General features: G+C 32.2%; 1 protein-coding gene across 1 annotated transcript; it reads right to left on the reverse strand.

Annotated features, from left to right (window-relative positions):
* Positions 1–15,911: 15,911 nt before the first annotated feature.
* Positions 15,912–17,523, reverse strand: LOC111365484 (NAC domain-containing protein 2-like). Its single transcript, XM_022986039.1, has 3 exons — positions 17,206–17,523; positions 16,610–16,884; positions 15,912–16,524 (listed from the first exon to the last, which is right to left on the reverse strand). Exons 1-3 carry the CDS (start codon positions 17,384–17,386, stop codon positions 16,048–16,050), a joined length of 933 nt encoding a protein of 310 aa, XP_022841807.1. The 5' UTR covers positions 17,387–17,523; the 3' UTR covers positions 15,912–16,047.
* Positions 17,524–21,064: the final 3,541 nt, after the last annotated feature.

Here is a 21,064-nt window from a genome sequence, read left to right on the forward strand (position 1 = left end):
TGGTAACACCTCGACCCTATTTTCATAAAAGAATAAAATAATGAAGATGAAAAAGATCTCGGGACGTCACATGTTCAATGTTGGCTATTCAAAATGTTATATAGATGTGGTATAGTTTGTATACCACAAAAATATAAAATGGGATCATTTATTCCACTATTAAAAAAAGAAAGTATAATCAAGTATAGATTGGTCTAACATCTCATTATTTTATTCTTGTTTTACTTACGTCACAAATTATATCTTGCAAATTTGGAGAATATGTATTATGCATCTTAACATCCAACTGCATATAATCGTATAAAACAAATATATTTATCTGATTGTATTTTTCTTTCCGGGTAAACATTTAATTTTATAAACCTCGCTTGAAATATCTAATCAACTATTCTTACGATATTCTTCAAGAATGATCATATTTAAAGATTAATATATTGAGATTGTGCTTATTCAAGAGTGTCAGCACAATATTCTTCTAGAAAATTATTATACATAGGTTGTGCTTCTTTAAAAATATGACCATATTTTTTTGAATATTAATACAATTATAGTTATATCATATATAGTTGTGCTTCTTCAAGAGTATAAACATAGTTAAATATGTCTGTAAATTATATAATATCTTTCGAGATTTGTGCTACTTCAAGAGTGCATAATATTATTCGAGAATTGAAACTTATATTTTTATTTTCTCAGGAGTAATAACACAATATTTTTTAAAATATTAATTGTATAAAGTCGTTTTTTGAGGTGAAATTTTTTTTTAGTAACATTGATTTGTGTTAAATTTTCTTTTTGAAAAATAATAAAATAATATTCTTTATATATTTTATAATATCTGAATTTGTGCTTCTTTAGGAGCAATGGTGTTTTTTTTTTTTTTTTTTTTTGTAATAGTTAAAAATAATCAAATACCCTTTGAATATTGATTTTAAATTTATATTTTTTCTGTAGTAATACTACTATATTCTTCTGAAATATTGACTCCTTTTTTTTTTTTTTTACAAAAAGAAGTGTTTATTAATGAAATCAAGGGGTTAAAACTTCATTTTTGTCTTTGAAGAAAGAGAAATTGCTTTTCTACCTGAGCATGGTTAGAAATTCATGAGCAGAAAGATCAATAAACTTTGTCAATTCAATTAACAAGAATTTAAGGTTGATAAAGCGTTATAAATTATGGATCTTCTTACATGTACATCAAACTTTATATAATGAAATTATAATATGCCACATGTTACTTTATCATTTTTCAATTTAAACCACAGTTAGCTTTTTCATGTAATCTTTTTCCTCCACATCATTTTACATAATCGTTTATATACCATTTTTATATACAAATAGCATAATCCATTAATTAAATAGAATACAAACAATAGATTAGTTAATAGGCTTGTGTGTGTATTTTATTAAAAATTAAGTTCTCATATTTATAGGTTAGAATCACGACTCTAGGAGTAAAATGATCATTCATAAATAATAATTTATTTACTGCATTAATTACTTTATACTAATTGTGAGACTTCATGTATCTAGCAAGAATTAGGGTTCAATTTCTTAAATTGTAATTGAATTAACAAAAACAATCATCTACTTCTGTACATGATAGGTGTAGTTTTTACACTTATTCAGGGTCCTAAATCATAATATTTTATTATCCTTTGGATGAATTATTGCCTAATTTGTTATTTATTACTTTTATTAGAAAAAACTCATGTTTGGATGAAGAATTGGAAGAAAGAATTGAAAAGGATTAAAACGAAGCAAATTCAAAGTTCGAAGACTGTAGTGCATATGCTCAAAATTTCTTCGGACCTCACAATGTAGATTCTAGAATGCTAGAGGTAAATTGGATGAGGAAAGAAGTTAAAGAGATGAAGTATAGTCAACGTATTATCATACATCAACTTTTAGCCGAAAAAGTTATATATCGAATTTTTAGCCTCATATTGAGACCCAATTTTAACATAGTAAACGTTCGAATTAGAAACATAATATTTAAAAGAATTGTAGTATTCCGAGTTATCTATCCAATGCACTTCGACTATTGAGAGAAAAAGTCATGATAAATATAGTGAAAGTTGTTCAGCCATTGGACTTACTGGAGGCATGCCCTCGCCTACAGGAGAAATGCACGCCTCAACCAAAAAAGGGTGCCTAAGACGACCCAAACCAACCAGGCACACCCTGTCTACGCCTAGATGTACGCCTCAGTACAAAAATGGAAAAAAAAATCTTATTTTCCTTATTTTTGTTTAGGTAACAATTCAATGCAATTTTTTTCCTACATCCTTAAAATACTAAAACTGCATTGAATTGTGATTCGACCTAAATTTCATTGTATTCTACATATTTTGGAGGCAAAAAATAATCTATAGATCAATTCAAGGTGAATCATACAAGGATTTTGAAGATTCATAGCCCTATTTCAAGATTTGAGTCAATAACATAGATTTCTTCTACTTCTCCCATCTTTCTTATTTTCGGGTAATAATTTTTCAATTATTCCGGTGTAATTTAATTATGAGAATGTTAGGCTAAGTTTTTCATTGTATTGGATAAATGATGAACTCTATTGTTTGTTTATTTTAATTCAAGACAATTACTTTAGTATTTTTTGATTTTGTTGATTGGTTTTGCATTCCCATTAAACTATTTGATTGTTTGATCACTAATTAGACAGTAAGTTGCTTGTTTAGTTTAGGAATACACCCAATAAGTCTAGCAATGAATCTTTTTTTATATGAATTCGGACTAGGAATAAGATCAGATTGTGTTAAACATAAGTCTAATATATCTTGAAAAAGAATACTGAATGGATTATCGATTGTCTTGGATACATGATTTACTAGATTACGAATTGAGAATTGAATTAAATGGCAATAGAGATCCATGATTCCAATACAAAATTCACATATTAGATAAATACTTAATTTGGTCTCTTGTATTAGAATTAGTATAGGAAATACACAAACCATCTCTTTTGATGTCACCACACTTTGAATTTAATAGTAGCTATTGAATTACAAATTAAACTTTATTCCTCATGTAAATGATACTCTTAATTTATACATCTTATTATTTGTATAATGATACCGTACGCTTGCAAGTTTTAATGTAACAAGTTTTTGACTTTATAGCGGGGAAATAACAGTTTTATTTTTAGTTGGTCAGTTTTTATTAGATTTGATATCTTATTTTTCCTTTTTGTTTATTTTAGGCTATTCATATCACTGCGTAATTTCTTCCCGTTTTACTTCTTTTAGGTTATCAATAGTGTATACAAGATTCCGAAGAAATCGAGCTTTCAACATTACATCCCAATATTGAAAGAACATTTAGACAATGTAGAAGAGAACAAAGAAAAACCAGGGCCATGACTGAAGATCGGAACCAAAATCAGATTCAGGATTTGATTCAACAGTCACCACTAGCTCCACAGATAACTATTGCCAACGAGGGCTAAATATTAGTGGGGATTATTTTTTAATCGAGTATCCACAATAGTAAAACTAGCAATTACCTACCAGCCTTTTGGACAGGCTAATTTTCAAATCCGTTCACATGTAATCAATCTCTTCCAGAATCATCATGACATCAAGTTTTGTGTGAAAGTCACGAAAAATCCACATGAATATATACGGGCTTTTCTCATGTCGTTCTAAGTTATTAGTTGTGAAGGGATGTCAGTTGATGGATTTCGAAACACTCTGAAAGATGCTGCAAGAGGGTGGGTCCGCTCATTACCTCCGGAGAGCATCCTGTAGTGGAATGACGTGGCACACAAGTCCACAATGAAATTTTCCTGCATCTCGAGTCCATCGAATCTAGAATGAAATCCACATATTTAAACAGAAGGATCTCGAGAGCTATCCAGAGGCATGAAAAATGTACAAGAACTTATTCAAGAAGTGTCCCAATCTAGACATTCCTAAGCAAGCGCAGGGATATCTCTTTTACAACAGAATGCGTCAAGAGTTTAAGAATATGGTAGATACTTTATCGGGAAGATCGATAATGACTATGGACGTGAACGATGCTTATGACCCATATGAAAGAATAGTAGAAAATCAGTCGATGTGGTCAAGCGATAGGGAAGTTCAAAGGAAAATAGCTAGTATATATAATGTAGACGCAGTAATAGCGTTGGTAGCACAAATGGAGGTAATAATGAGAAAGTTTGACACTTTGACCCATTTTATGAATATGGCACAAACTTCAGCTCCGGTGTGCATAGGTTGTAGGACATATCACATCACTATAAGCAATCCTTTCACTTCTATTCACATGGGTCAACTAGCAGAGGTCGGTTATGTACAAAACTTTCAGAGGCAGCAGAACTTCCCCAACAATCACCATCCAGATTGGAACAAGCAACCAAATTCCTCATAGGCTACTAATAAAGGGCAAAGTTATTAGAATAGACTACCAAGGTTTCAACAACATCAGCAGCATTTGTAACGACTCGGACCTCTCGCCCAAGTCGTTAACTTACGTAGGGATAAGTGGGCGCAAGGCTCACCCGAAATGGACAGTACGTAAGTTAACGGCTTGGGCAAGAGGTCCGAGTCGATACAAAAAAATGTAACACCCCGATTTTTTTAATAAGAAAGAAAGTATATTTTATAATATTTCAAAAAAAATAATGGGAATAGAATACGGTTACCTTGGAAATTTAAAGGTCATATTAGAATTTAATATAACTAATGATGTTTATAATGACAATTAAGTTTACTAAACTCATAAATTTTTAATTTATCTCCAAAATCGTTTTAATGGAATTATTTTAAAATTGAAGTCCTTTGATTGGATTGGGAGTTACGTTTCAAAATTATAAATATAGGTTTTAAGATAAACGTGTTTTGTCTCAAGAAATGTATAAGTTCATTTTCAAACAAAAATCTGTTTCCTTTTTTTTATACCATCAATTCAAGTCACAATTTTAGAATTTTGGTGACAATTGAGGTAAGAATACATGGTGCAAGTGGTAAATTCTTATTTCTTGATATGTATGTAAATTCTGGCATGAGATATTATAAGCACTTCGGATCGAATGCAAAGAAATTAAATTCTTCAGGATGGACCGTCAGGTCAAAGAAAAGATGTTAAATCCTAAAGGATATGGTGATTCTTAAGAAATTCCTTGAGCTCTAAATCTAAGAAATATTGGTATGTTATGTCAGTTTTATATTTATATCATGTGAATAAGGATGTGCACATATTCTTACTAAATATTTTCAAAATATTCACTCTTACAATATTTTCAGATGAGAACGGGTCGTGTGGACGCATGGAGGATTGACAGAGCGATGCTAATGAGGTCATCAAGTAAATTTTCTGGAAAGATAATTGTCCGCTTCAATTTGAAGAATATCGTATGCATGTTATTTAAGTACAAATAGGAAATTTTAAATGGAAAAAAAATATTTTTCTGTTATGCCATGGAAAATGCTTTCCTTAGTACAATTTATAAGCTTCTCATTATAAAGGATGTGTGGGAAATTGCTTCATACTTTTATCCAGAGCTCAATTCTGTCTGACAATATGTTCCTTGCTTTATTGGTTATGTATTTATGAAATGATTTTATTAAATAACATAGTTGTTTTGTTGTTTTTCTTGATTAACACCTCACTTTCGTTAGTTGAGAAAAAGAAAAAAAAAATCTTATTCAATGGATTAGCAGCTTCAAATGTTGAGATTTTTAATAATCATAGTTGCATTTTACTTGCATCTGTAAACTATTTTAACTACCCTAGAATTTGCTGAAGAGAAGCGAACATAAGTTTGTTATTGCAATTGTGCAAGAGATGAAATATATGTTTTTGCAATCTATCGTGTATCCAAATAGGTTGGACTTTTTTCCATTTGGATTGTCTTGTGTTTTAATTGGACCTAGGGAAACTGGTTTGAAGTTTGGACTATAATATCTTATCACCTTTTCAAATAAAGTGCTTAAAAATTACCTCTGGTGATACTTGGATCTCTGTGTTGCAAAAAAAATCTAGATTGATTAATATTGCTTCTAATTCTCGAATTAGATAGACACAGAATTTTGATTTTTCTTCCATTTCAGATTTAGAAAGTGGATAAATATTGTGCTCATGGTTTAATTATTATAGTTTTCTGGTATAAAAAAAAGGGGTAATCAATTTCTAAAATAGATGAAATAATTTTACTCTAGTGGTTTCAATATAACTTGTTGAAAAAATGATTTCTACTTATGGTGAGTACTTGTCTACTTGTTTATATATTTTAACTTCCGTATGAGATTTTCACTAAACAAGTATTTAAAATAAGACCCATGGCATTTAGCACTCGTCAATCTACTACCGTCCGATAAACCAAAGGTATGAACAAAATGTTATGTTTAAGCTTAATTTCAAGCATGATTTATTAATCATTTAAGCTTGATTCCATGAAATGCTTATGGTGTTAATGGTAGAATGAAATGTGTTATGCAAGTTATTATTTTTGTACATGAAGATATGATGACTAGTAATTTTATTAAAGATACAAGAGCAGAATGTATAAGTTGATTGACAAAGATAGAGCATAACTGAATGTTTATATGATATACATGGATAAACTTATCAAGTCACTAGAAAGAGGAGAAATCGACTAAATAAGATAATTTCGAGGACGAAATTAATTTAAGGGAGAAGGGATGTAACACCCCGATTTTTTTAATAAGAAAGAAAGTATATTTTATAATATTTCAAAAAAAAAATAATGGGAATAGAATACGGTTACCTTGGAAAATTAAAGGCCATATTAGAATTTAATATAACTAATGATGTTTATAATTACAATTAAGTTTACTAAACTGATAAATTTTTAATTTATCTCCAAAAACGTTTTAATGGAATTATTTTAAAACTAAAGTCATTTGATTGGATTGGGAGTTACGTTTCAAAATTATAAATATAGGTTTTAAGATGAACGTCTTTTGTCTCAAGAAATGTATAAGTTCATTTTCAAACAAAAATCTGTTTCTTTGTTTCTATACCATCAATTCAAGTCACAATTTTAGAATTTTGGTGACAATTGAGGTAAGAATACATGGTACAAGTGGTAAATTCTTATTTCTTGATATGTATGTAAATTCTGGCATGAGATACGATAAGGCCTTTGGATAGAATGCAAAGAAATTAAATCCTTCAGGATGGACTGTCAGGTCAAAGAAAAGATATTAAATCCTATGGAATATGGTAATTCTTAAGAAATTCCTTGAGCTCTAAATCTAAGAAATATTGGTATGTTATGTCAGTTTTATATTTATATCATGTGAATAAGGATGTGCACGTATTCTTACTAAATATTTTCAAAATATTCACTCTTACAATATTTTCAGATGAGAACGGGTCATGTGGACGCGTGGAAGATTGACAGAGCGATGCTAATGGGATCGTCAAATAAATTTTCTGGAAAGATAATTGTCCACTTCTATTTGAAGAATATCGTATGCATGCTATTTAATATGTTGTTCAAGCATTCGATATGTTATGTTAAATTTTAAATTAATAATTTCAAATCAAGTATTTTCCATATATTTCCATTTAAATTAGATAGAGAAAAGTTTTGGTAGCACCTCAAGCTTATTTTAATTTAAAAATAACAATAATAATAAAAAAAGAGTTCGGGGCATTACAGCATTAACAAGGGCGAAAGCCCTTATTGGAAGATTTGCTATCTTAGTACAAAGACTAAGGACAATTTCTAGAATTAGGAGGCTTCTATCAATAATTTAGAACATCAAGTGGGACAGATGGCAGTTGCAATAGCTAACAGACCGCAGGGTATCTTTCCTAGCAGCACTAAGAAAAATCCATAGGAGCAAGTACTAGCAGTTGAGGTAGTGAGTTCTAAATCTAAAGTCATAATCATTCATCCTCGCACACGGGTTCAGGCTATCATCACTAAAAGTGGGGTTCATCTACTAGAAATTATTGTAAGAAGGAGCGAGATTGACGGTATTTATGTATCTACAAATGGAAAGGAACAAGTGAAGTATTTTGATTAACCAATCGAGAAGGATGAGCAAACGCCTTTGGAGAGTCCACAACTTTAGGTAAAAGTTCCTATTAGAGCACTTGTACACCCAATCTTATTGCCTTAAAGGTTGAAAAATACCAAGCTAGAGAAGTTGCTCGCAAAGTTCCTGGAATTCCTCAAAATGTTGCATGTGAACATTCCTTTCATTGACTCAATCCTTCAAATTCCAAACTACTCCAAGTTTTTAAGGAGATATTGACCAAAAGAGGAAACCGTTCGAGCACAAAACGATAACACTATCTAAAGAGTGCTACACGATCATCCAATATAGGATCTCTCCCCTACTAAAAGATCCAAGGAATTTTACTTTACCTTGCTCCTTAGGAAATTTACTTAATATAAATTGTTTGATTGATTCATGAGCAAGCATAAATCTAATTTATTTGCTCTTTACATGAAATTGGAATTAGGAGATCTAAAGTGGCCTCTATTATCCTTCAGCTAGAGGATAGATCGCTAAAACACCTTTAAGAAATAGTCAAAAACATGCTTATCAAGGCGGGAGAGTTTATTTTCTAGCTAACTTCATCAATTTGAATATAGAAGAGGCATATTAGATACCAACGGTAAAGCCATTCCCGTCCACAAGTTAGGCCTTACTAGATTTTGATCAAATGAGATAATATTAAGGGTGGAGGATAAGTAGCAGAGCTTCAATATGGAAAATTCACTCCGGCAACATTCCTACTTTGAGAATTGTCAATGAGTGGACCATTAGAAGAGCTACAAAGCCAGGCTAAATAAAGGTGAAATTGCTGGTAGAGACAAAAACAAAAGCTTGATTGTGTGGAAGTCAAGAGTGAACTAAAGAAGTGCAACCAGTGTCTAAAATGCAGGACTAAAAATTAAATTCTCAAGCTACCACGAAGAGCCTAAAAACAATAGAATCAAGCTAAGGACATTAAAAAAGCACTAATTTGAAAACAACCCTACAATTCTATCCCTTTTACTTATTCTGCTTTTTAAATTTAGAATAGCTTCAGAAAATTTAGATTAGTTTTTATTCAGTTTTAGGGACTAATCATCCGCATCCCATTTTTCTTAGGTCATCAATATGTTAGTTGGTTTATTAGATGTTTGCGTTAAGTAACACTTGTTCCAAATATTTGATCTTTCATCTTTTATTTAGCGATACTGTGCATAAACATGATGTCATGGAACACTTAAACCAACATTGATCAAGGAGACAACGAGAGAAATAAGAAAAGCTAGCTATTGGATTCACGCCATAATGGGGAAGTATTTACGTCCTTATTTTCTCCACCCCTTTATATGCAAACTTGGAATTTAAGACATCAGAGACAATGTCTACTTTTAGTTTGTGGGTGAAAAATATCGAGTTTCCTTTGTATGTTTTGTGTGTTTTTACAGTTTTATTTATTAGTAAAATAAAATAAAAATTTGAAAATTTGAAAATTTCAAAAATATTTTCTTTTTTAGTTGGATTGTGTGTGTGCTTGTGTGAGTTAGTTGACCTGATTGGAAATGAGAAATGTATTGAATTATGAGTTGATCTATGAATGATAAATAGGTTACATGCTTAGGTTAATTTTTGCTTTTTCATGTGAAGTTTGATAGATATTGAGCACATGAATTAAGTTAAGTATTATGTGGGAATGAATTGATTTCATTATTGAATAGGTTGAAATAGTTGGCCGTAGATGCTAAACCCAAAATCACTATATTTCAAATCACCATTTTTAGAATAGTTTTGGAAAATTTCACTGTAATAGAAAGATGTTGAGATAAATGGGAATTTCATGTTTGAAATTAAAATTTCCGTGTAGATTGCCTAAGGCCAATAGAATGAAATTAGGCCAAAGTCTTAAGTTAGATGCCGATTTACTTGAATATGTGTTTAATGAGGGACATTGCAGTAATCAGGGTAAAAATAATAATAATAATAATAATAATAATAATAATAATAATAATAATAATAATAATAATAATAATAATAATAAATAAATAAATAATCATAATTTCAACCTTTGTTTTGCATTAAAAAATGATATGCTATACTACTATTTAAGAAGCTCACAGGCTATCTAATTTGAATTTTTGTAATAGAATATTTTTACTTAAGCTTAAAGAAACATTTTATTGAATATTTAGATCTTCCTACTTTTCTTGGTTCGATATGAATTGAAGTTGTCAATTTGAAAGTGACATGTTCCACTTTTGAATTAGAGAGATACAATGTCTAATAATACTATTCCATTGTGCATAGATGTTACAACGGTATCAAAATGTAACATAGCTGAATGTTTTGAAGATAAACAACTTTTGGAGGCTATTGTTATTTGAAAAATGAGATGATGCATTTAAAGATTTATAAAACTTATAATTCATTGACACGATTAGTTCAAAGACTATCACTCATCAAAGAATTTTTTGTTGATGTTTATAAAAGCATATAAGAAGTTGAAATAAATTCAGTGCTTTTTTGGAAGGGATTTTGTTAATTGATTTTTTGACCGTTAGAGATAAAGTCGATCCTACCTGTGAGAGAAGAATTCAAAAATGACGGCTGTAATAGTGAAATAACGATAAAAAATTTGATGTTAATTGGATTAAAATCTCTACTAAACATGCGCTCAGTGTTTACTACGAAGAAAAATTCACAAAAGAACCACACAATCTCCCTTAAAATAATATTATACCTAAATCGAAAACTCTTCCTTCTTTTTCAACCACTCATTTTTGAAAAGAAAAAAAAAACACTAATCCACCCATTTCCATTACCACAAAATGGGGGCCAAATGGGGGCATAGAATCTTATCTATAAGACATACAAAAGTTCAATAGGTGAAACTAACCTCTTTGTTTTTGTGCATCAGCAATCACATACAAAGCATATATAAACATATTTCGTCAACATAATTTGTGAAATATAAAATATACGGTTCAGGGATGCATGAATATGGAAAATGGTATTACAAAGCAATGGTAGAAACTCAAAGAACATTTAGTGCATGTTTGGTGAACATTAAATAGCATTTAATAACACAAACAGATATTGCTACAATCTTAATCGATAGATAGGCATTACACAAACATTTAGCGCTTGTTTGGTAAAGACGCAATAATTGCTTTTATATTTATATAAGAAGACACAATGAGATTAATGATTTAAGAATTTTAGTTCACAAGCATAAAGTTGTACATTGGCAAATCACTTGTGATCCCTGAAATTTACAAGCTCCTCCAAAAGTACCCTCCAAAGGCAATGGTTGTTGAGATCGGCACTTCACAAAGTGGTTGAGCTTCTGTCATTTGCAGTTCTGCATACAACAAGAAAAGGGGGAAAAAGGGTAAGAAATAGATCATTTTATGAATATATAGAGTGAAGTATGTAATATTTATCTTGTGTTGAATCATCTCATCTAAAAATTTAAGTTGTTAGAGAGTGACAGTTTAAGTACGAAGAGAAGGGCAAAGAAAATCATATTGGAAATTTGAGATTTAGCCGTTTGTGAGAAACAAAGTAATTTATGAGAAATATATATCTAGTGGTGCATTATAATTTGTTTAAAATTTTATGTCAAATTCAAACATTAAATATAATCATCGTTCACAATTATTATTCACCTACTATCCCGAGAGACTCATACCTCATCTTCATTATAACCATATTGAATATTTTAGTAACCCACGCAAAAAATTTAAAAAAAAAATAATATATATATAATAGTTATAGCCAGTAACATGAAGAGAATTAATTATGTAAAAAAATATTTGATTGGTTTAAAGAAAGATTGTTAAATGTGTCTTGAAATTTGGCAAGACTTTGGCAATCTTGGGTTTTGGAAAGAAATCTTGTTGGAGCCATATGATTTTAGGAAATAATCAATAGGATTCAAGAAATATGGAAAGAATCAATTGGAATCCAAGATTAGGAAGGAAACAATTTGAAACCGTGAAGAAAGGAAAGAAAATTGTCGGACACATGACACGTCTTTTTCTTTTACGTGAGTTTTTCCTAATTTTATATTTTTTCCTAGTTTTAGTGTTTGACTTGTGTACTATAAATACGTAGCTCCTCTTTCAATTGAGTTTAAGCCAATTGCTATAATTCTCTCCTTTCATAGTGATTAAATAAAATAACATCGTTCATTTGTCAGTTCCCTTTTATTTTGCATCTTTTACTTTAATCTTGTTCTTGGTTATTTTGTGATCTTTATTTATACTTCATATTGGGTTCATCAAATCTTAATCTTGCGTTGTCTTCATCGGTCCCAACAAGTGGTGTCAGAGTAAGGTTGCAAGTTCTTCGTGATTTGATTGAGGTTTTCAGAGATGGCTTCGATGAAGTATGATATTCTGCTGTTGGATCGCAATACAAGGTTTTCGCTATGGCAAGTAAAGATGAGGGCTATGTTGATGCAGATGGAACTTGATGATGCTTTGCTGGGTTTTGAGAAGATGCCAGCAAATTGGTCTATGGAGGAGAAGGAACGGAAGGATAAGAAGGCTACATCACTGATTCATCTTCATTTTTCCAAAAATATACTTCAGGATATCTTGAAGGAGAAGACAGCGGCTGCTTTGTGCCTCAAGCTAGAGCAGTTGTGCATGACAAAGAGTCTGACTAGCAAACTGACTCTAAAACACAAGTTGTATTCTCATCGCATGGCAGAAGGAGAGTCACTGTAGGACCATCTTGCTATATTCAAGGAAATCTTTGCAGATCTGGAGACGTTGGAGGTAAAATATGATGAAAAGGATCTGGCCTTGATCTTGTTGTGTTCGCTACCTAGTTCTTTTTCGTTGTTTCGTGATACAATTCTGTATAGTCGTGACACGCTTACCATTGAGGAGGTATATGAAGCCTTGTTCTCAAAGGAGAGGATGGAGCTGTTGGTTGGAGATCCTACATCTAGGGATGGAGATGCTTTTGTTACTCATGGTGATCGACGGAGGGGTAGATTGAAGGTGAGGTACAGCAATGTGTATTGTTATTGCTGCAAGAAGAAAATATATATCAAGAAATATTGTGACAAGTTGCAAGGTAAAGGTAATTTACATGCAAATCATTCGGGGCAATCTTGTAATTCGGACGAAACCAATGTAGTTGAAAATTCTTCTGATGGTGGAGACGTGCTGTTGGTTATATCTGATGGGGAATCCAAACCTGAGGAGTGGATTCTGGATTCTGCATGTTCGTATCATATATGTCCTAATAGGGCGTTATTCTAGACGTATGAGGCGTTGAAGCAAGGTGGAGTTATCATGGGAAACAACCAATCTTGTTGGGTTGCAGGAATCAGTCGTGTCAAATTGAGGCTAAAAGATGAGACAGTGAGGACACTTGATCAGATTCGCCATGTTCCGGACTTGACAAAAAATCTCATATCACTGAGTACCTTGGATGCAAAAGGGTATAAATTTTCTGGTGGAGATGGAGTCCTGAAAGTTCAGAGAAGTGTTTGGATTGTACTGGAGGGACGGATGAGATTCCAGTTGTACATTTTGCAGGGAAGCGCAGAACCAGTTCAGAGACATTTGGACAAGTTTAGTACCGTGGTGGAAATTCAGTTTGGTACATTACCTCTTGTGTTAGGCTCTAGGTCAGTTTCGAACTTTGCTCGTGGGAGTGTTGGTGATTTTGCTTTGCTACCAATTTCAGTAGATACACTTTGTTCTTGTGCTAGTAGACTCATGGAGCATAGGTTTAGCGGTGTCAATAATGTCTGTAATGCCTTAGGGATCGTTGAAGGTGACAGTTCTAGCAAGGGGCCTTCTGATTGTGCATTTGATGTGGTTTCTGTTACAGGGTGTGCTTCGACCCTATCTAGTGATTATTAATTCCAGGTGGAATTTTGGGAAACCGGGTTTGGGTTCAGGTGTCATATGTGGACACCGGGTGAGGGAACCTGTTTTCGTGGAGAGTTTGATTACTGTGTTGAGGAGCTTGGTTATTCTGATGCAGGCGGATCATTTTTCAAGGTGAAGAAATCTGGAGCATCGTTCGTTGCGCAGGAATTTCAAGTCAAAGGTGGAGATTGTTAAATATGTGTCTCAAAATTTGGCAAGAATTTGGCAATCTTGGGTTTTGGAAAGAAATCTTGTTGGAGCCATATGATTTTAGGAAATAATTAATAGGATTCAAGAAATATGGAAAGAATCAATTGGAATCCAAGATTAGGAAGAAAACAATTTGAAACCGTGAAGAAAGGAAAGAAAATTGTCAGAAACGTGACACGTCTTTTTCTTTTACGTGATTTTCTTTACGAGATTTTTTCCCAATTTTATATTTCTTTCCTAGTTTTAGCGTTTGACTCGTGTACTATAAATACGTGGCTCCTCTTTTAGTTTAGTTTAAGCCAATTGCTGTAACTTTCTCCTTTCATAGTGATTGAATAAAATAACGTCGTTCCTCTGCCAGTTCCCTTTTATTTTGCATCTTTTACTTTAATCTTGTTCTTGGTTATTTTGTGATCTTTATTTATACTTCATATTGAGTTCATCAAATCTTAATTCTTGCATTGTCTTCATCGGTCCCAACAAAAGAAACTGTTTAACTTAAACATGACAGGCATGATTTATAGAACAATCAAATAGTCATTAAATGATTTCAAAGATACAATAGGATTGTGAATTTGTGATATGCTTCTTCTGAAAAAATTATGATTTATTAATCAAAGACATTAAAAAAAATGATATGTTCAACTTTCTTCTCGAAATATATCATTTAATAGAGAGATTAAGTTGGTTCTTAACCTTTATGATTTATTAATCTATTGTCACTGTAACTTCGGCATTTATTTATTTATTTTTTCCAAAATAATGCATGTCACTTTCTTAAAAGTAAGTAAAACCTTATTATTTATCCAATAAGAAATGTTTATCTAATTACATTAAAGTAACATTTATCTCACATTGTCTCTGTCTGGTATTCTCGACGGATCACCAATTTCTTCCAAATCAATCCAATCAAGAGAAGCAGTAGTCTCCCTAATTGAATAAATTTTAATTGCTTAGCCATGATCCATATCCTGCGGAGAACATTGATTTGTATTTTTGTAGAAATTCTAATCATTTGAATCAATTCCAGTATTTATTTTATTTTCCAAAACCATTATTAGCCCCTGTTTTGTATAAATTATTTAAAATTCATTTTTTTCTCCAAATTTATTTTAATCACATATTCTTCCAATAAAATAATTTTTTTATGCGAATCTATAATTTTCCTACTTTTTGATAAAAAATTCTTAAAATAAATAATAAGTTTTTCCACAAAATCCATTTTCGAAAATCTACATATCGTAGAAAGCAAATAGCATTTCCTATTGATTTGTCTCTGAACTGGACTTATTCTGTCTGATTCTTAATTATTCATCACTACGCTTTTCTCGAGGACCATCAAAATTGAAATAACGAGATTTTAACGCTTAGATGAATGTGCGATACATATTTTTTAGTGTTTTGCTTCTTGTTCACCAGTGTGTTAACTTTGGTATACAGCTCCCTCACAATAGGAACTTACATCCCATAAAAAATAATAATAAATAAAATCGTGGACCCCATCACGTAGATCGGGGTGTACAACCCTAATGTATAAGCAAAACTCTATTTTTTTTTTAATTCTAGATGATGTTTGGTGGATATTAAAATTAGATTTTTTAATAAATTGTGATAAAAAAATTTTAAAATGCGCGATTGAAAAGTTGTGGACCCATGAAAAATATGATTAATATTGACTATTTGACATTGATTTAAATTAAAATTATATTTAAATTCAAACCAAACATGCTCCTAATCTCTATCAATGGTTCTCTTCCTGTCACGCCAACCACGCACCCGTCAAATTTGACTAGTACTACTTGTTCAAAGGTGTTGAACTTAAGTAAAATAATACCACTTTTTAACTTTTTAAATGATCCTTCATTTCTTTTCTTTAGGAGGGGACAGAGATTAATCAAGGTTTTGGATTACATGGCTTATAATTGCACATAATACTATTAATTTCAAGGACAAACTCAAATAAATTTGATCCCTCAATCAGAGGTTTTTTGCATGTACATGAGCATGTCTTGAAACAGAGAGAGCTGGTCTACATATTGCACTTGTGAAGCAAAATCATAATCTTGAAAACCATCCGCATAATTAAGCTGATAATTGAGGGATTTCTCGAAATCGCTCCATTTCGGCGCACTTTCGACCTCCTTATCGCACGTGAACTCCGGCAATAATACGTGGTGGTAGGAACTACTCGAATCGGTATGCAACTTGGTTACTGACTCGGATGTGTCGAAATATAGATAATCCTTCGTCGTTTGTAATGAGTCGATCATGGATTGTGATTCTTGAACCGGTGGTGCCACCGGGTTCACCATTCCATTATACGGGCATGTGCCTATTTCCGGATTTTGTTCTTTGATATTTGTAAACTCCAGTATCTTCTGATCTACGTTGTAATGCTTTTCAATAGTACGTTTCTTGTTATATAGTCGACACAATACCCAATCATCAAGCTGAATGAGGAAAAAATACAGAATATATTATTGACTCAACTGTACTAAGGGAAAAAATAAGTTAAAATCTTGTTCTTGTACGTACCCTCAAATTGTTCTTTTTGGTCCCAGATCTGTCGACATTAGCTAAGCGGTATTCATGCATAATCCAATTGGTTTTGACTCCTTTAGGAGGTTTTCCGGCATAAAAAACCAGAGCCTTCTTTACTCCCAGTGACTTCGGCTTTCCCAAAGGCTTATCTGCTCCAGTGGCCTTCCAATATCCCTTTCCTGCGGCCCTGTTCGGCCGGGAACCATTCGGGTATTTCCGGTCTCTTGGAGAAAAGAAGTACCATTCCTTTTCACCGTGCAGCGCCATGCCTGTAAAATCAAACATTAATTGAGAAATGAATCAACTTTTCTCAGGCCATTTCAAATCGTTTCAAAATCAAAAACTTCATGAAAAATCAATCATGACTACTTTACTTGTGAACTCATAACTACTTGACTGAACACCGTTTCTTTACAAGTCGATTTTAAAGGTGAATTATACACACAACCGTGACAACAATTAACCCAAGAATGAGAAAATTACAGCTGATCCACTTTTAACTGAGAATTTACAGCACAACCCAGAAAAAAATAAAAATAAAAAACCCAGGGAAAAAAACGATTGTGTAACATTATAAACTAAAAAGTAACCTGGAAGGTCCCAAGGGTTAAACTTGTAGAGATCAATCTCAGCTATAATCGGAGCATCAAGAGGCTGCCCTGCACATTTCCGGCACAGGTAATGCACCACCAGCTCTTCATCTGTCGGATGAAACCTGAAACCGGCCGGCAATTCCAAGTTCTGATGATTTTTATCGCCACCACCTTTCATTTACACTACAAGTTCTTTAAACTTTTCACAGTTGAGTTCAGTTTCCCCAACTCTCGAAAGATGCTTTGAAACAAAGAAATGCAGCTTTTGTGTCTATATTTATACCTGGGATTTGCATGTAAATATGTGGGCCATTGTATTTCATAATTCATATTCTGTTGTGCCGCCGCGGGGAGTGGGAGGGGGCGGCCTGGGTGGGTTTTGAGAGGTCTATTTGCTTGGGGGACAAGAACATTATGGGCATGCTGACCGCAGCCAACGATTTGGAGGAATAGTATAGGGTTTCCTTTGCAATTATTGAACTTTTAGTAAAATCTCAGCCCTTGCTTCTTTGAGTCCTTTTATAAAATTTATTTTTGATTGTACGTCTTCGAATAAAATAATTTTACACATAAACTCAATTTTTTCTACTTTGTAATCATATGATCTCCACTTCCACAAATAATTTTCAAAAATGAAGTTTAAAATAGGGACATCTTTGTGCTACTAAATTTTAATTTATCTTGATTCGATGACAATCGATCAATTTAGTTTCAAATCATTTTGTTATTTTTCTGTCTTTTAGATTGATAAAAACTACTTAATTAAACATTATACCACAACAATTGTTCCACATATTTGCTACGTGGTATGCCAACTTTGTTCTATATTATATCATAAAAATATTATAAAAAAATACTCATTAACCTTTTAGCCCATATTTGATAATTGAAAATGAGTTTTGAAAAAATGGAGTCCAAACAGAGCTTAATCTAATTGGCATAAATCTTTTTTTCACCAATTTTATTTCTAGGAGTTACTTATGCGATAAATCAATTACTTACAATTAACTAAGTGATTTATGTTAGTTTAGGGAACGACAGTTAATAGATGAAACCAAGTGACGAAACCCTTGTTTAAACCCCATTTTTTTGGGGGAACTATATTTTAAAATAGTGATTTTTTGGAATATGAGTGGATAAAAGATAAGGAAAAGATTTGGATTTAAGTGTAAATTTATTTTATTAAAGAAAGTGTAGTTAAAAATGAGTTTTTTTTTTTTTTTTAAAAAAAAAGAACTTTGAAGAAAAAAAGTGACAAAAACAGGGGCTAAGTTTGAAAATGCAAATTAGGGTTGAGTTTTTCAACTTTTCACTTGATGTGGTTATGGTTTTCAACCTTCAAAATTGAGGTTTTAAGTTTCTGAATTATTTCAAAATTGGGCCGTCACAAGATCAAAATTGTCAAATTAGAAGTTAAAATTGCGAATAACTTTCAATTGTACCAAATATAAATAATACGTGGCTTTGTGGTTCTACCATTTAGCAAAAAGTAACGTGAAAGTCGCATGAGATTTTAATGTTGATATTGATGATTTTTTTTCAGTGTTGTGAAAACCGGTCCGAATCAGCCAGTTTGATCGAAAAATCGGGAATTGGACCAAAATTTGATCTGATTGGAGAGTAAAAGCCTAATAGTTGACAATCGATATAAAGCCTGGTAAATAGGATGGTTCAACTAGTTTTCCGAGTGACCCATGTACCATTTTACCGGCTTCATCAAGTTTTTTTCAATAAAAAATTAAGAAAATTGTCAAGAATATAAAAAAAACAGCCATCTAGTGATTCATTGATTTCATTGGTAAGGATCGCTGGAGCTAAACTCTGATGCACATCTTTTCAATGCAAATCCAAAATTTTATTACTGAAAATAAGAAATATTAGGCGGCGTGAAATATGAATGAAGTGGAGTGTAAGAGATTAAGAGTTGAGGATAGAGATGTAAATTGTGCTTGTCAGCTCGAGGCAGCTCATGGCTTGACCCGAGAAAAGCCCGAATCGATCGGGCATGTGGCTCGAGAAGATTCAGCCGAGACTTAGGGAGGGCCCCATTTTTGGGCATCGACTTGAGCCGGGGCCGCCTTGAGCCAAAATAAGTTAAAAAAAAATTAAAATTTAAAATGGCAACAGATTTGCTGTCGCTAAGACAGCTGCCTTAGCCAGCAGCACGTAGCTGCCGGTTAAGGCGCTTTATAGCTGCCTTAAAAAGGCATCAATTTGACTGCAGAAATTCAATAGATGGTTTGATTTTTTTGGTTATAAATATGGGTTAAATTTTTCAGTTTCACATCAATTTTTTTGTAATTAATTTTAAAAAATGCATAATTTTTAAATTTATTTGTCTCGAAAAAAATTGTATACGAAATATTTTATTTATGTACAAGTTTAACTCCGCCTATATTGATTGTAGCATATTCCAAGCCTAGAAAGAGGGGGAGGATTGCAACTTTTATTTATGCCCCCTTTGGTACCAATTTTTTCAAAATGTATTTCTCTATCGTTTTTTCAACCACACATTATTTATTAAAATAATATTACAAGTAAATTTAAAAAAATTCTTATTTTTTAACCACACATTTCCCATCAATTTACTATTCTAAAATATATTTTTACATAAAAAGGGCCCTCAAGCACCCTCTTAATTTATAATTCGTAAAAATTGTAAAATTTTAAAATCCTTAAAAAAATATATGTTAGAATTGTCATGAAGTTAAAAAGAAAAAAAAATGACATTGAGCCAAGCCTAGATTTCTTGACCTGACAAAAGCTTGGATCTGCTCGAGCTCGCAAAAAAACTATGACCATTTTACTTGAGTTGAGTCCAACTCGACTCGGCTCGTTGATAAGCCTAGTTGAGGAGTTGAATGTTGACCTCCTTTATCGATGATAGTTTATTTTTTTATTTTTTTATTTTTGAGTATGGGCACTTAAGTTGTAATTGTTTGGGCCCATATAGTCATTAAGTTATATTACTTAGAATGAAATAATTAATAATAACTTTTGAAATACTTTTTAAATTAACATACATTTTCAATGATGTAAACTGATTCATTTAATTTCATTATTTTAATTTGTGGTTCGACTTTGGTTTGACAGTTTGACTCTTGACCCTTTAATTTTTCTGGCTCAATCACCTAGCCAGTTTTAAAAAATTGATTTTTGTGACTAGAAAACTCAAATTTTCCAATTTAATTGTGTTGGAGATTCAACACCCTAATTTCGAAAGTTGGGGACCCAAAAACATAGCTTGTAAAAGGTTAGGGAGCCCCGCCATAGTGATAAAATAAATTGAAGTTATTACCCAATTGAGACATATGAAGTCCCTATTAGAGTTACATTATAATTTTAATACATTTTTAATCATCTTTTAACTACGCATTTTTCGATAAAATAATATTACACGTAAATTGAATTTTTCCTCTTCCTTTCCTAACCACACATTCTTAAAAAAATTAATATTCCAAATACAGTTTCCCAAAAAGGATCCCAGACAGGGTCTAAAGTTTAGTGACCAATTTGCTTTTTCTGAAAGTTCAGCAACCGCTAGTGAGATTTACCCCAGAAATAGGAGACTGAAGAATGATTGACACTATGAGCCAGAAAATGTGCCGGTGATGTCACTGCTTTAGTCACCTGCCTCTTAAGGCCGATTCTTTTGTCAAGTAAAGCAAATTGTTTATAAAGGTTGAACCCCAACCTTAAGGGTCCTCCATCGCTCTTACCCTAAAACATCGTGAGGAAGGCAAATCACAGGTTATGTCTTCAAGAGTACAGGGTGAAAGGCTGCTTGTACACTTGCACTTATCCAAGAGCCAAATCCATATTTCAGGATTCGAACTCTTGACACGGCAGCCTCAAG

This window comes from Olea europaea, chromosome 17, assembly GCF_002742605.1.
Source record: "Olea europaea var. sylvestris chromosome 17, O_europaea_v1, whole genome shotgun sequence".
In the NCBI taxonomy this organism is placed as follows: domain Eukaryota; kingdom Viridiplantae; phylum Streptophyta; class Magnoliopsida; order Lamiales; family Oleaceae; genus Olea; species Olea europaea.

Coding starts and splice junctions, on each gene's coding strand:
- LOC111365484 (XM_022986039.1), bottom strand. CDS start 17,386: ATGAAAGGTGGTGGCGATAAAAATCATCAGAACTTGGAATTGCCGGCC. Junction 16,885..17,205: donor TAACCCTTGGGACCTTCCAG/GTTACTTTTTAG, acceptor TTGATTTTACAG/GCATGGCGCTGCACGGTGAA. Junction 16,525..16,609: donor CCAAAAAGAACAATTTGAGG/GTACGTACAAGA, acceptor TTCCTCATTCAG/CTTGATGATTGGGTATTGTG.